Genomic DNA, 13,279 nt, shown 5'->3' with positions numbered 1-13,279 from the left:
AAATCATTTTAACGTTACGTTTCATGGTATTTTAATAGTAGAAGAATTGCTTATTATTATTAATAATGTTAGTAATGTTAAAAATCATTCGCATTAATCCAAAGGTACGGTTTTAAACACAAATGTGACAAAGAGGGATTCTATAGAGAGGGATGTCATCATTTTAATTTTAATACCATCAGTGACGCGTACTTTTGGAAATTTCATATGGTGCCGTTATGTGAGGAAATTAAAATACTGCGAGGGAATACTAGTAAGGGAATTAAAATACATCACAATAATAACATCCTCCACCACTAAAAGTTTAAGTTGTGGGACCTGTACGCTATTGTCGATACCTATCTATATATGCACGTGTACGACCGTAGTTTTAGTCATAACTTTCGAATTAGTGGATTTCTTGTCCCTTATACTTTCTGATTCTACATGTCGTAAACTACAAGATTGTAAAAACTTTAACAATTTTTGATCTCCTAAAATAACATTAATTGATATTTGTGTAGTAAATATTCTTTATTATTGTAAAAATATAACCTAACTAAAATTAAAATTAATATACTCATATCGTATTAAGGTTAACCACGAGATAAGAATATTCCCCTACAAAATATATATTGTTCATTTAATATTTCTAAATATATTTTTACGTAAATATTTGAATTTTCATCTATAATAAGATGAAAAAGGGACTTAAAGAAGTGAACACAAAGAGTGTTAAGTGGTATGAAGAATATCCTAAAGAAGAGGAACCATGTAAACATTCAAAATCTGAAATAGAAATATTGAATTTAAAAGATGAAGCAAAAAGATATTTAGATGCAGAAACTTCTGTTTACCAATTAAAAGAATCAAAATATACTGATTCAGAAACAGCATGGTTAAGAACAGCATTAACACAGGGTACAACCTCAGATAAGGTAGCAGCTGCTATCGTATTAGTGCAAGACAATCCAAAATACAATTTAACTCGACTTACAAAGCTTATAAGTCAAGTACGAGTTGCAAAACATAATCAATGCAATATGATCATAAAATCTTTAAAAGATCTGTTTTTATCAGATCTACTTCATCCTAAATTTAAATTACTGAAATTCGAGGAACAAAATTTAGATGAACTTGACAAATTTAGTTCTGGAGATGCACTTATTAAATTAGGTTTATCAAGAAAAAAGCTAATGGCTCATTGGTACTTTGAAGATCAATTACGTGAACAGTATGAACATTTTGTAATGTCTTTAGCTACTATTGCATCTGATACCGTGGATACAAATCGTGAAATAGCAATATCAACGATGAAAGATTTATTAATAGGAAATGTTGAACAAAAACACAAGTTATTAGAATTGATTGTTAATAAAATAGGAGATCCAAGTAGTAAAATAGGATCTAAAGTTATATTTTGTCTAAATAAGTTATTATATGAACATCCTAACATGAAACTTGCTGTATTACGAGAAGTTGAAAAATTATTATTTAGAAGAAACGTAGCACAACGTGCTCAATACTATGCAATATGCTTATTGACGCAATTTCTTCTAACTAAGAAGGATGAAAAGCTTGCTTCTACACTTATTGAAGTCTATTTTGCCTTTTTTAAAGCTTGTTTAAAAAAGGGAGAGCCAGATTCTAGAATGATGGGAGCAATTTTAGCTGGTGTAAATAGAGCATATCCATTTGCAAACATGGATTCAGATATGTTGAATGATTATATAGACTCTGTATACAAAGTTGTACATATTGGATCTTTTAATGTTTCTTTAAATGCACTTAATTTATTATACCAGGTAAGTATGTAAATTATAATATATTAATTGTAAGGTCCGACATTTTTATTTCTTTTTTGTTCCTGTAGATTACAGGTAAAGATGAAGCCCAATCAAACAGATTTTATTCAACCTTTTATCGGAAATTATTAGATCCACAAATTGGGGTAGCAAACAAACGTGCACTGTTTCTTAATCTGTTATTCAGAGTTCTCCAAAATGATCGTAACAAACAACGTTTATATGCCTTTGTCAAAAGAACTTTACAAATCATATTATATTTTCCTGCAAATATGGCATGTGCTACTTTATATGTAATATCCCAAGTTTTACAGGCACATAAGGAATTAAAAACTCTATTATTAAAACCACGAGATTTTATCAAAATTGAAAATGAAGATCTTGAATCTAAAGATAGTTCATTAAGTCCAGAAAATAAAAATATCTCTTATCCTTCTAATGATAGATCCAAATTAGAAGACTCCATTTTATTAATGAATGTTGTATCTGAACACAATATTGATAAGGAAATTAAATCTGAAAATAAAACAGGAAATAACATAAAAAATGATTTCAATTCACATAAGGAATATGACCCCCTTTGTCGCAATCCTCTTTATGCTGGAATAACTAGAGGTTTAAATACAGAGTTCATAACATTATCTAAGCATTATCATCCAAGTGTTGCATTATTTGCAAATACTATTCTTGAAGGTACTTCACAGTACAATTATTTTCACATGTATTACTTGCATATAAAATCAATTGTAACATATAATTTTTATAATTATAGGGAAAACAATCAATTACACAGGAGACCCGTTAGAAGATTTATCCTTAATGCGTTTTCTAGATCGTTATGTTTTTAAAAATCCAAAAAAGTTAGAAGATAAAAAAGTGCAGAGAAAGAATGACCCTTTAGCACAACGTGCAGGGTATACACCTAAAGGTATTAGATGTGTTCCAGTTGATAGTATGTCATATCTCAATGAAAGAGAAGAACGCATTCCAGTTGATGAATTATATTTATATCGATATTTAAAACAGAAAAAAGAATTTAAACACGAACTTAAAGTTGAAGACGATGATATAGAGAGTGTTAATAGCGAAGAATTTGACAATATGTTAGACAGATTAACAGACAATAAAGACTTTGGAGATTTAGATATTGCAGCTGATATTCAAACTGGAAGAAAGAAGAAAGGTATGTATCTATTTTTTGTAATTTACTTTTAATCTAGAAATTATTTTTAAGATATTTCATATTATATGAAAACTAAAAATAAACATTTATTATATTTGTAGATATTGAGGAAGAAGATGAATATTTTGATGATAATAAAAGTGAAGATAGTAATAATTCTCATGATATACATGAGTTAGAAGAAAATATAGATAAAGATAATACTGATGATGAATTACAGAATTTAAGTGATATTGACCTAGATGATGATGATGATGCTAGTGATTTAGAGTTTGACGAAGATATTGATGAAACTTTGGATGATAATATTCAATCAAATATAAAGAAGCAAAATAAAAATTCAAAAGGAATTGATAGCAACATATTTGTATCAGCGGAAAAATTTGCAGAAATGTTAGAAGAACATAGTAAACAAAAAGGTAAAACTGGTGGCACAAATGTATTTAATACTTTGGATGGTGCAAGTTCGAAACAAATAGAATGGGAGATTAAACGACATCAGAAACTCAGAAATTCTTCAAATAGAAATAAACGGAAAGGTTCCAAGATTTTTAAAAGAAATGTAAAAAGGGTTAAACATTAATTATAAAATAAATATATTTTAAAAGTTTTTATATAGCATGCATTTCTTTCTATGCTCGCTGTCACCAGAAAAATTGTGTATATTATACGTTAACAATCTTTCAGTAGTAACAAACGTATTAAAGATTTAAGGCATTTATAAATTACAAAAAATGGATGCTTTAATTGATACGTTATACAAATCAAGGAACTACACATATACCTATATACTAAAACATTTTTTTACTTTACTTTCATAATTACTAGACACGAAAACATTAATCTACATTACATTGTTGATACTGAATGTTGTAAAAAAGATAATTTAAATCGTTAATAGACAGTTAACATATTTTCAATTTGATGTATTATGTAAAAGATTAATTTACAAAAAACAGTAAAAAGATTTATTTTTTTTTTTTTTGACAGAAATATTCGATACTTCCACTATAATAACACTATTATCTTATGTAAAAGTATTTTTATCATCAAAAAGGTTTTTACAAATTAAAAGATTATTTTCATTCATATTTCTGTACTTACTGTACACTGTCACAATGTATTTGAATAAAAATAATCAAGCTTTCAACTTCTTTAGCAACCGCAATTATCGTATAATCATGTTCATCAATTTAAAAGTTAATTGCAAATTAAGCAATCAGAGGAAAAATTACATAAAAAAACACGTTACATTTGAAATACATACTGTTCTAATTTACATTGGACATACTAAACTTTACATTTAAATTAACAATGAAAAATAAACTTTTTATTGATCCTTATACAAAAATGTAACAGTTGCAAAAGAAGTTGCGAGTATAGACTTTATGGAAGTATATTTCCTGTTTTTAAGTTTAAGAGTAATTATATTTTGACTAACAATAACATAATAAGGATGGCCTATCTCTTAATTTTTAAGTTATCAATAACCGTAAAAAAAAACATTAAAATTTATAGTATGACTGTGCAATGATCAATAAATCTTCATATTTTTCATTTTGTACACGCTATTTTTTATATACGACATATTCTAAAGCGTGCTGTGTATGTATATCGGAAGGCTGAACGCTACTCTGCATCAGCTTTTACTGAACTTTCTTCGTCATGAGCAGGGCTATGCCATGTCAATCGTTCTTCATAAAACTTTATCACAATTTGCGGACATTTCTCATTAGCAATTCGAGCAGGAACTAAATCTGCATCATCTGTTCCTTTCCATTTCATTAAAAACATCAATTCTCCACTTGAATCTGTTGCACCAATAATTCGTTCAGGTTCCAAATTTCTGTCAAAACCTATGTACAATTAAAATAAAGTAATTAAAAAAATGTTATATGCATATTATTTAAATACATTGTTTAAAGAGCTAAAAATAAATTTTACCTTCAGGTTTCTTATCTTCAGTCATTTTTTTCTTAGTATGAGTAAGTACAGGACCACCAGATGAACTTTTTCGTTTCTTTTGTTCTTTATCTTCATGCCGCTTACCAGTGGCAGCTGCTTCTTTCTTTTTGCGTTGTTCTTCAAATTGTGCAATTAGATCTGGGCAATCAAGATTTTCCTCTGGTTCCCATGTATTTTCTTCATTGGAATATCCTTTCCATTTTAGAAAATATTCAACCTAACAATATGTAGTTAACAAACAGTAATCTTAACGAATATATAAGAAATATATATGTATAATATATATTCAAAATCACATACTTTTCCTTTAACCACTCTCCTATCTAAAACTTTTTCAACGCTGAATTCCTCTCCTCCTGCGCTTTCTCCAGGGGATGATTCCTTCCCTTTGCTCATTATGTTTTAATACTGCAAATATATTTTATACACAACAAAGGATGTTAAAATAAAAATTATAAACCAAATGACTAAAAAAAAGTATTGACATTGAATATACAGTCATAGTCAAAATAATTCATTGTATGAAAATAATAAATTCATACAAAAAATAACTGGAAAAATTATTTCAGTATAAAATAACAATACATTCAATAATTTTGTAAGAAAAAGGTTCAAAGATGCTAAGAGAAACGACCATGATGCAAAATGGCGGTACGACAGCCGGGAAGCAATCAAAGATTTTTCTTGTGAACTTACGGTAAAAGCTAATCGCTAATGAATAATATAAACTAATATTAATATTAATTATGATTATATCTGTAACTGCCTGGCCATTATTTTTAATTATAATACTTACTTAAAGGATAGGTATAAATTGGACAAAGACGCAACTACGAATGATGCGGCGGGCTTTCTGGCGCTTTAGCGTCTTATTACCGCGTTGCCGCGAAAAATAACAGTGTGACCAACATATCATTAGCAAATGATTTTACAAATTTATTATTCACTGAAGTAAACAAATATTTTATGTCATTGACATTTCTTTATAAATATCTATGAATTTTAAACACAAAACATCATAATAATTACAAAAATGGCATCAAAATATAATACATTTTTACTATAAACAAAGGTTTTTGTTGGAGTGTTAAACATTAAACATTAAACCCATTATACATTAAACTTTTCTTAAAGAATATCATGTCGTTTGGTATCGATCATCATCAAACAAAATATGAAACTTTTTGACTTGCAATACAATAAATATTTTGTGTAATATTGAAAATATTGAAATTTGCTGATGTACTACAATCATTTCTAAAATTAATTTTTCTAACAAATATTTTAGCCAAATAATTAATATTTTAAATCTTTTATAAAAATTATAATATATACTATTATAACAAGAAGTATTATATACAGAATAGTATTAAAAAGTATTTAACGTTAATTAAAGTTTGTACTGTGCATAGTATTAAAGATTATTTTTGTAGATGGCACTATTATGTAAAATTTTAATATCGATCTTCCACTCTTTATAGAAGTTATGGATTAAACGGCGTTGTAAGTTTGGAGTTTGGAGTTGGCATTGTTGGCATTGTTGGCAAGGACTTTCAAGGTATTGTTAAAATAGAATTTGTAAAGTAATAGTATGTGATCAAACCATGTAGTTTATTGATATTAAATAATTAATATTAAAACTTAATTATATTTTATAATTAATTCGCAGAATAATACTTAACATGGCTGCTCGATCAGTTATTAAATATTTACGTCCAAAAACTGTTGTATCTCAAATTCATAGATGTGCTTCACTCTCTGCATTTGAAATACAACATAAAACTCCAACTATTAAAAAGGTAATGCCCATACCAAAAGCTCACTATGGGGGAAGACACACAGTTACTGTTTTGCCTGGTGCTGGAATTGGTCCAGAATTGATGACTTATGTAAAAGAGGTACAACAAAATTTTTATATACTTTTAGGAAAAAATGATCTTTCATGTATATGTCATTACTTGTATACTCTTTAAATTATTACATTAAATGTCCTGTTAAATTTTTAAACAATATGTTAAAGCAGGAAGTCTTATATAATCTTTTTATATATTTTTTATAGGTTTTCAGTTATGCAGGTGTACCAGTAGATTTTGAAGATGTAGATATTGATCCAAATGCAGATGACAATGTTGATTTACATTATGCTATTACATCAATTCGTAGAAATGGTGTAGCATTAAAAGGAAACATTGAAACTCGTAGTACAGAAGCTGGTGTACTTTCCCGAAATGTTGCTCTTCGAAATGAGTTAGATCTTTATGTAAATGTCTTACATTGTGTATCATATCCTGGAGTAAATTCACGGCATAAAAATATTGATATTGTTATTGTGAGACAAAATACAGAGGGGGAATATGCTATGTTAGAGCATGAAAGTGTACAAGGTGTTGTGGAAAGTATGAAGGTTATTACAACTAGTAATTCTGAACGTGTTGCAAGATATGCATTTGAATATGCTAAGCGAAATGGAAGAAAAAAAATTACCACAGTTCATAAAGCAAATATAATGAAGCTTTCTGATGGGTTGTTTTTAGAAACATCAAAAAGAGTTGCAAAAGATTATCCAGATATTATTCATAATGATATGATTATTGATAATACTTGTATGCAATTGGTCTCTAATCCACATCAGTTTGATATAGTGTTAACAACCAATTTATATGGGGCAATTGTATCGAATGTAGTATGTGGTTTATTAGGTGGTGCTGGATTATTATCAGGTAAAAATTATGGTGACCATTACACAGTGTTTGAACCAGGTACTCGTAATACTGGTACAGGCATTGCTGGAAAAAATATTGCTAATCCTATTGCAATGTTAAATGCTGCTGTTGATATGTTACGTCATCTTGGACATAAGCATCATGCTACATTAATTCAAAATGCTATCAATAGAACTATTAACCAAGGTATACATACTCGTGATCTTGGTGGACAAGCTAGCAGTAGAGAAGTTGTTGATGCTATAATGAAATATATTAAAACAGCATCTGATTAAGACTGATACAGTGTATCTTGCTAAACCTAATATGAGAGGGAGAATTAAAAAGTAAGTAGTATTTGTATTAAAATGAAGTATTCAGTATTTGAAGTTAGTTTTTATTTGATTAATATTTATTTGCAAATAGAATCTAAGTACTACTTTTTTACATAATTCCAATGTTTATTGAGACATTTATCATATCACGATACCAGTTCTTCTATTGCATCGTTGAAGAATTGTCGTCCAACTTGCGATAACCATTTTCACGTCGCACTTCGACCTTTTTCATCAGAGCCGTATCACTTTGGAACGTTTTTTTTTATTGGCCTGAAGACATCAAAGTCATAAGGGGAAAGGTCTGGGTCTAGACTGTACGGAAGTTGCTATACGTTCCACTTGAATTTTTCTAGTATATTCTTCGTGGATCGTGCCGAGTGTGAATGTCCGATCCGACGAACGCGATATGTTTCACGATTGATAACAAATGAAAGGCAATCGTTATGTCGAAAATATCAATATAATCTTAGAACACAAGTATTGAGAAATGTTGTCACTTTGCTGCCAAGTTTCCTCGAGATATTTTTAATACACAAAAAGTTATAGACGAATGCAACTTACTTTTTAACTCACCCTCGTAATAATGTAGAACCATATATATTTAATTTTGCTTTTTAGAAAGAATATTCATTGTGTTTGGTATAATGTTAAAATATCATTGCAGTTGACAGCAGTAAATGTATTCTCTACTTAAAACGAATTCTATACAATTATGTAAGTCGCACAAAATTATAACAATTTTTAAGTAAAATGACAAATTTGATACCTATATTATAATGATATTTCATGTAATATAAAGACATTGTAATATACTGAATTATTAATATTCAAAATTTGTAAAATATATGCTATAAGTACAATTATCAATAGAAATTAAATATTGTAATTATTCTTATAAGACGTTTGAGATGTAAATTTTTTTTATTTACATCTGAAATATTTTCTGATGTAAATAAAAATATTTTCTTGCAATTATGTAATATTTATACATGTCTTTAATAATTTTATGCTAATGATAATTCACTGAACAAATGATTTAGAGTACAATATATCCGAGGACTTAATTTAGTTTATTTCATTTACAAGATGTTTAGATAATGAAAAATATTTAGTATTAACAATATTGTATAATAGAATACATAAAAAAATTAAAATCTTGATCAGTGAAAATCCTGATATAATAATTCAATTTTGTAGAAGTTGTAATGCTAATTCCTCATCTACTTTTAAATCTGTATTGTCTATTTCATGACATGTTCTTTGTTTCTTCTTTTTCTTTTTGTATTCATCTTGTGTTATGAGTTTTCTTTTAGATAATCTGTAAATGATAAAAAAATATGTGTACCAAAGATAAAATTAACATTAGAAATAAAACAAATATATTTTTGTAGACATAATGAATTTAATACAAGTTGTTAAAATGCGAACCTATGTATGTTGCTTTCTTCTTCACTTTCCTGTGTTTCTGGAACATCCATAATTTCTTCATAATTTTCTTGCTGCTTGCCATAAATTTTATCTGGATCTGGTAACCAGGATAAATCTAAATCACTGTCTGCTTCCTCACTAGCATAGTCGTTTATAGTATTCTCAATTTCATCTTGATCATTTTCATCATCTTTATCATTTATTTTCTTCTTGCTAGCTTTTAGTTTCCTTTTTTCTTCTCTATGTTTTTCTTTTATTTTTTCCCTAAAGCGTTGCTTATCAAATTTATCTTCTTCGTGTAATATCCGTTTAGCTATTTCTATGTTAATTCCAGAACCTTCTTCATTTTCATATTGTCTAGCTAATTCGGAAACTTTATCTTTAGAGGGATTTAGTAATTCCTGTAAAGTGAAATATGTTATGATTGCACATTTGAGAGATTTATATTTATAATTAATGGAAAAAGCAAGAAAAAATGAATCAAACCTCTCCCCTATCATCAAAAGTAATCTTTTTATTTGGCACTATTTTTTTTCGAAGAATTTTTTTAGCTATTGCGGCTTTTGTAACGGCTTTCTTTTTGTTCACATTTTCGTCCTGTTTATCATTGATTTCAATTGGTATATCATCAAGGTTTATATTTTTTCGTTTCACAGTTAATATATCATCATCATCACTATCATCTGTATAAGAAAATAAATATATTTACATTAAAAAAATACATAATTTGATAAATTTTAACATTTATTTTTATACCAAGTGCAAAATTATTTGGACTCATTGTCTGAGATTTAATTTCTTCTTCTTCTTTATTTTCTTTATAGTCACTTATTTGTTCATCTACATTGCAGTTTAATTTATCATTAGCAGTAAATTGTTTCATTTTTTCACTATTTTTATCAGATCGTTGTTTTTGTTCTATTCTTTGAAGGAATCGAATTCTTGGAGGTATGGCTAAACCTAAAGATCTAAAATCAAAAAATTAATTGCAAAACAATAAATCAAAAGTTGCTATGTCATTAAAATTATTATTACGCGTATTTATATATATACTATACCTTGCAAATAAATCGGTATTTAATGCACGAACATTGAAGACTTCTTTATCTTTCATTAAGAAGACTGATTTTATATATGATACAAATGCTCTTTGAGCACTTTCTTTTAACAAAACATCCCTTGCTAATAGTGCTTCTATTTTACGTTGTGGAGATTGCAATTTATTTGGGTTAATTCTAAATACATATTATTTGAATATATAAACATTATAAGTTGTTTAATTATTTATTTAGAAAAGACTTTTAACTCACTGTATCATGGATATTGGAATTTTGCGTTCTTTAAGTTTTTCAATCATTTTTTCTTCAGATGGTAATAAAACCAACAAGCATTCACCATTTCGTTGAAATCTAGCTGTTCTACCAGCACGATGTATATAAGCATTTACATCTTCAGGACAGTCCATTTGTACAACCCAATCCACAGCAGGGAAATCTAAAATTTATCTAGATTATGAATATATTCAGGCTAATTCAGAATCACGTGAAGAATCATTCTTTTTCCTTACCTAATCCACGAGCAGCAATATCAGTTGCAAACAAAACTGCAGATTGTTTTTTACAAAAAGTTTCGTAAATTTCCATTCTTCTAAGTTGATGTAAGGTACCATAAAGTGCTAATAAACTTATACCCGGTCTTAATCGACAAAGTACTTCAAATACATATTTTACCTTAAAGATAATAGATGCCATAACATTATTCTTCATATTTAGTTGAAATAAATTATAACAAATATTGCTATACCTGTTTGCAACTGGAGAAAAAAACAATAATTTTTTGTTTTAAATGATTTCGTATGAATGACCATAACATTGAAACTTTGTCTTCTAAAGCGCAAACAATATAACTTTGTTCAAGTGCTTCAGGTGTGGTATGTGTAGCATGTTCATGAACAGATACATACATAGGATCTTTCAAACTCAATCTGGCCAAGTCTCTTACAGACCTGTTAAAAAATTAAATAAACATAATCTAATAAGTATAAAGAATGATTATACTTTACTTCTTTTTTAATATGCATACTTTGTTTGTGTTGCAGAAAATAAAAGAGTTTGCCGTTTTGGAGGTAGATTCTCAATAATAGAATTCATGGTTTGCTCAAAACCCATATCTAAACATCTATCAGCTTCATCTAATACCAATACCTACAATTGTAATAGATAAAAGATATAGATAAATAAAAATACATTGTTATTATTTAATTATTATTTATCTGTTTAATGATGATTAAGCTAATTAACATTTTCACATTAAATGATCCATTTACATTCCTGTATCTATTTACCTGCATATTTATACAATCAAATAATGGATTTTCATCCATATGTTGTAACAAACGACCAGGTGTACATATAACAATATTGCATTGATCCATACGTCTTTTTTCAAATTTTAGATCTTTTCCACCAATGATAAGACCAGCAGAAATATCATGATGTCGACCAACTTTTCTTAGCGTTTCATATATTTGATAAGCAAGTTCTCTGGTTGGTGTAATAACAAGTGCACCAAGTCCATCTAATCTTGTCCATTGTTTGCAATATAATATCTCTAAGACCTTAAACAATTTAAGACCTTTATTATAAATTTTTGTTAGAAATTTCTTTATTAAAGTACTACATAAATTTAATAAAATCTCTTACTGGAATAAGAAACGCCAAAGTTTTCCCACTGCCAGTTTTTGCTGCTCCTAATATATCATTTCCACGCAATGCTAATCCAATACTTTGTCTTTGAATATCTGTCATTTCAATATAATCATTTTCTGTCAGACCATTTAAAGTTTTTGGTGAAAGTGGAAGATCTGTAAATTTTGTTATTTTCGTTTCATCGATCTGTAAACATATAAATCTTATAAAATCTTACAAAATTTTACAGACTTGAAAAAAAGAATTAGAACTTACAGTATCATATTTAGATTGTAGATTAGTAATTATTTTTGTTTCAGGAAATGGTTTTTTCTTCGTCTTGTAAATTCTCACTTTCTGTTTTTTTGACATTGTATATTAGATTTATCTGAGGTTATATATAACCTATCTATGAGGTTATGTGAACAACCGATGTATATAATTACAACACCACTGTACAACTAGGCGCTAACTGCAACAGTGCTACTTGACTTACTATAGACATGTGCATATCAAGAATACATATTTGAATATTTAAATAAAACAGCGAAGTACATTAATATTCGTATTTAAACTATATGTAACGAATACATTATATGTATTTATAATTTTCTTTAAAAGCGAAAAAGTATACGAAATATAAAATAAATAAAAATAATTATTTGAATTATTAATTTTTTTTAGTAAAGTATATATATGTATATATATCTGCTTTCAAGCTTTTAATAGATAGTACATATCATCGGTAATTTATCGATAGAATTAATTAAATGTTTAAGATAGTAATTAACCTTACATTATAATATAAAAGTTGTAATATCCTATAAGTACATATATGGTATTAATTGCTGCACAAATAATTTGAACGACTTTATTTATAGATTAATTAATCTTTAGCAGTGTGATAAACTGACAGAAATATCATAATTTGAAATAATTATTTCCCAAAATATTCTTAGCTTATATTATTGATTAATACATTATATTAATTAGCACATTAGATTCGATCAGTGACTAATACGATTATTTTTGAAAAATTAAAAATAGATGAATCAATCTATCAATGAACAAATATACTTGTACATCACGTAGAAAAAATTACCTTTTACTCGTTCAAATTCGTTGCGATTAATACTCTTTAACGTGATAAATATTGATTTCCATTCGGACCGAATAGAGAACTCTTATAAAG

At 27.6% G+C, this 13,279-nt stretch overlaps 4 protein-coding genes across 5 annotated transcripts in view; 2 read left to right on the top strand and 2 right to left on the bottom strand.

Annotated features, from left to right (window-relative positions):
* Nucleotides 1-346: 346 nt before the first annotated feature.
* Noc1 (Nucleolar complex protein 1) lies at nucleotides 347-3,577 on the top strand. The gene is made up of 4 exons (XM_072019674.1): nucleotides 347-1,784; nucleotides 1,853-2,477; nucleotides 2,557-2,967; nucleotides 3,069-3,577. Exons 1-4 carry the CDS (start codon nucleotides 678-680, stop codon nucleotides 3,548-3,550), a joined length of 2,625 nt encoding a protein of 874 aa, XP_071875775.1. The 5' UTR covers nucleotides 347-677; the 3' UTR covers nucleotides 3,551-3,577.
* Nucleotides 3,540-13,279, bottom strand: part of LOC139995838 (chromobox protein homolog 5) — a 193,930-nt gene continuing 184,190 nt past the window's right edge. The window contains exons 1-4 of one of the 2 annotated variants that reach the window (XM_072019700.1): nucleotides 5,729-5,857; nucleotides 5,233-5,340; nucleotides 4,912-5,149; nucleotides 3,540-4,823 (exon numbers count right to left, since the gene is read on the bottom strand). In XM_072019700.1, coding sequence (XP_071875801.1) covers nucleotides 4,597-4,823; nucleotides 4,912-5,149; nucleotides 5,233-5,328 — 561 coding nt within the window. In that variant the 5' untranslated portion in view covers nucleotides 5,329-5,340; nucleotides 5,729-5,857 and the 3' untranslated portion in view covers nucleotides 3,540-4,596. Of the gene's footprint in view, nucleotides 4,824-4,911; nucleotides 5,150-5,232; nucleotides 5,341-5,728; nucleotides 5,858-13,279 lie in introns of those variants that run through there. The other variant, XM_072019701.1, reaches the window with a different exon arrangement.
* Idh3g (Isocitrate dehydrogenase (NAD(+)) 3 non-catalytic subunit gamma) lies at nucleotides 6,328-7,981 on the top strand. The gene is made up of 3 exons (XM_072019696.1): nucleotides 6,328-6,490; nucleotides 6,602-6,830; nucleotides 6,992-7,981. Exons 2-3 carry the CDS (start codon nucleotides 6,615-6,617, stop codon nucleotides 7,928-7,930), a joined length of 1,155 nt encoding a protein of 384 aa, XP_071875797.1. The 5' UTR covers nucleotides 6,328-6,490; nucleotides 6,602-6,614; the 3' UTR covers nucleotides 7,931-7,981.
* Nucleotides 9,062-12,566, bottom strand: LOC139995829 (probable ATP-dependent RNA helicase DDX10). The gene is made up of 12 exons (XM_072019678.1): nucleotides 12,364-12,566; nucleotides 12,103-12,294; nucleotides 11,745-12,017; nucleotides 11,483-11,604; nucleotides 11,204-11,405; nucleotides 10,968-11,130; nucleotides 10,711-10,894; nucleotides 10,459-10,635; nucleotides 10,157-10,368; nucleotides 9,887-10,083; nucleotides 9,401-9,801; nucleotides 9,062-9,290 (listed from the first exon to the last, which is right to left on the bottom strand). Exons 1-12 carry the CDS (start codon nucleotides 12,457-12,459, stop codon nucleotides 9,158-9,160), a joined length of 2,352 nt encoding a protein of 783 aa, XP_071875779.1. The 5' UTR covers nucleotides 12,460-12,566; the 3' UTR covers nucleotides 9,062-9,157.

The sequence above is a fragment of the Bombus fervidus genome, chromosome 16 (genome assembly GCF_041682495.2).
Source record: "Bombus fervidus isolate BK054 chromosome 16, iyBomFerv1, whole genome shotgun sequence".
Classification (NCBI taxonomy): Eukaryota; Metazoa; Arthropoda; class Insecta; order Hymenoptera; family Apidae; genus Bombus; species Bombus fervidus.
The sequence above is the reverse complement of the archived record's forward strand: the minus strand, read 5'-3'. Positions and strand labels throughout refer to the sequence as shown.

What these genes read in the sequence shown, in the direction of transcription:
- Idh3g (XM_072019696.1), top strand. Translation starts at nt 6,615, where the DNA reads ATGGCTGCTCGATCAGTTATTAAATATTTACGTCCAAAAACTGTTGTA. An exon ending in TGATGACTTATGTAAAAGAG is followed by an intron (nt 6,831 to 6,991) that starts GTACAACAAAAT and finishes TATTTTTTATAG; the next exon opens with GTTTTCAGTTATGCAGGTGT.
- LOC139995829 (XM_072019678.1), bottom strand. Translation starts at nt 12,459, where the DNA reads ATGTCAAAAAAACAGAAAGTGAGAATTTACAAGACGAAGAAAAAACCA. An exon ending in CTTTGGCGTTTCTTATTCCA is followed by an intron (nt 12,018 to 12,102) that starts GTAAGAGATTTT and finishes AAATTGTTTAAG; the next exon opens with GTCTTAGAGATATTATATTG. An exon ending in ATTCCAATATCCATGATACA is followed by an intron (nt 10,636 to 10,710) that starts GTGAGTTAAAAG and finishes ATATGTATTTAG; the next exon opens with AATTAACCCAAATAAATTGC.
- Noc1 (XM_072019674.1), top strand. Translation starts at nt 678, where the DNA reads ATGAAAAAGGGACTTAAAGAAGTGAACACAAAGAGTGTTAAGTGGTAT. An exon ending in CACTTAATTTATTATACCAG is followed by an intron (nt 1,785 to 1,852) that starts GTAAGTATGTAA and finishes TTGTTCCTGTAG; the next exon opens with ATTACAGGTAAAGATGAAGC. An exon ending in TGCAAATACTATTCTTGAAG is followed by an intron (nt 2,478 to 2,556) that starts GTACTTCACAGT and finishes TTATAATTATAG; the next exon opens with GGAAAACAATCAATTACACA.